Here is a 1255-nt window from a genome sequence, read left to right on the forward strand (position 1 = left end):
CGGGGGCCCCCCCTTTCTCTCTCACAGCTTAAACAACCAAACCAGCTCACATGGGGGCCCCCACCAAACTACAGACACAGAGGGGGCCCCCAGGGGGCCCCCCCCCGAGGAGGAAGCAGAGGGAGGGGGGGCCCCCCGGGGGGGGGCCCCCAACAGGGGGGGGCCCCCAAGGAGGCTGGGGGGGCCCCCCCGTGTGTATGCCCTGTGAGGGGGGCCCCCTGCCGAGGGTTTGGTGATGCTTTTGAGTTTTTAGAGAGCCACGCAGTTTGGCCGGCGAGGCCGTCACAGCTAGAAGAGATGCAGGAGCTGCCTAGACACCCCAGCTGCTGGAGCAGCAGCAGCAGCAGCAGCAGCTGTAGTAGTAGTAGTAGTAGTAGTAGTAGTAGTAGTAGCAGCAGCAGCAGCAGCAGCAGCAGCAGGGGGATTCCAAGGCCTTGTAGCTGCCGCTTTCCTGCTGAGGAGGGCCAAACCAGCGGCATATTTATCTGCTGCATCACTAAACCTATAAACCCTAAACCCTAAACCCTAAACCCTAATTTAGGGTTTAGGGTTTAGGGTGTTTGTCTCCTTTAATATTTGTCTTCTTTGGTGGACGCAGGCGAGCAGCAACTGCTACCTAGGATTGAATTTATAGCTAGCTGAGGTTTTGTGGCTAGCTAGCTAGCTGCGACATCGTGGCTAGCTAGCTAGCTGAGTCTTTGTGGCTAGCTAGCTAGCTGAGTCTTGGTGNCTGCGACATCGTGGCTAGCTAGCTAGCTGAGTCTTTGTGGCTAGCTAGCTAGCTGAGTCTTGGTGGCTAGCTAGCTAGCTGAGTCTTGGTGGCTAGCTAGCTAGCTGAGACTTGGTGGCTAGCTAGCTGAGGCTTTGTTGCTAGCTAGCTGCGGCCTGGTGGCTAGCTAGCTGCGGGTTCGTGGCTAGCTAGCTAGCTGAGGCTTGGTGGCTAGCTAGCTGCTGCATACTGTATAATTGATGGCTAGCTGCGGCATGGTGGCTAGCTAGCTGGGGCTGCTTAGCTAGCTAGCTGCAGCAGGGGTTAGTATTATATATAGTGGGGAGAAATGCTACTACTGTAAACCCTAAACCCTAAACCCTAAACCCTAATCCCAAACCCTAAACCCTAAACCCTCGAAATTCCTGCAGGCCTTGATTTTATGTTTGTTTAATTTTCTCTTCTTTGAGGAGAAAACTAAAATAATAAATAAAAAAAGAAAAAAGGCCAAATAAATAAATAAATAAATAAATAAATATAAAATGC

The 1255-nt window shown here is 52.4% G+C and overlaps 1 protein-coding gene across 1 annotated transcript in view; it reads left to right on the forward strand.

Annotated features, from left to right (window-relative positions):
- EMH_0058700 (uncharacterized protein) overlaps positions 1-32 on the forward strand; it is a gene marked incomplete at both ends in the record, with an annotated part of 2378 nt that extends 2346 nt beyond the window's left edge. Inside the window, one exon of the mRNA XM_013497596.1 lies at positions 1-32. Within this exon, the coding sequence (XP_013353050.1) occupies positions 1-32 (32 nt within the window).
- Positions 33-1255: the final 1223 nt, after the last annotated feature.

The sequence above is a fragment of the Eimeria mitis genome, genomic scaffold, assembly GCF_000499745.2.
Source record: "Eimeria mitis Houghton genomic scaffold, Emh_scaff2786, whole genome shotgun sequence".
NCBI classification, from domain to species: Eukaryota; Apicomplexa; class Conoidasida; order Eucoccidiorida; family Eimeriidae; genus Eimeria; species Eimeria mitis.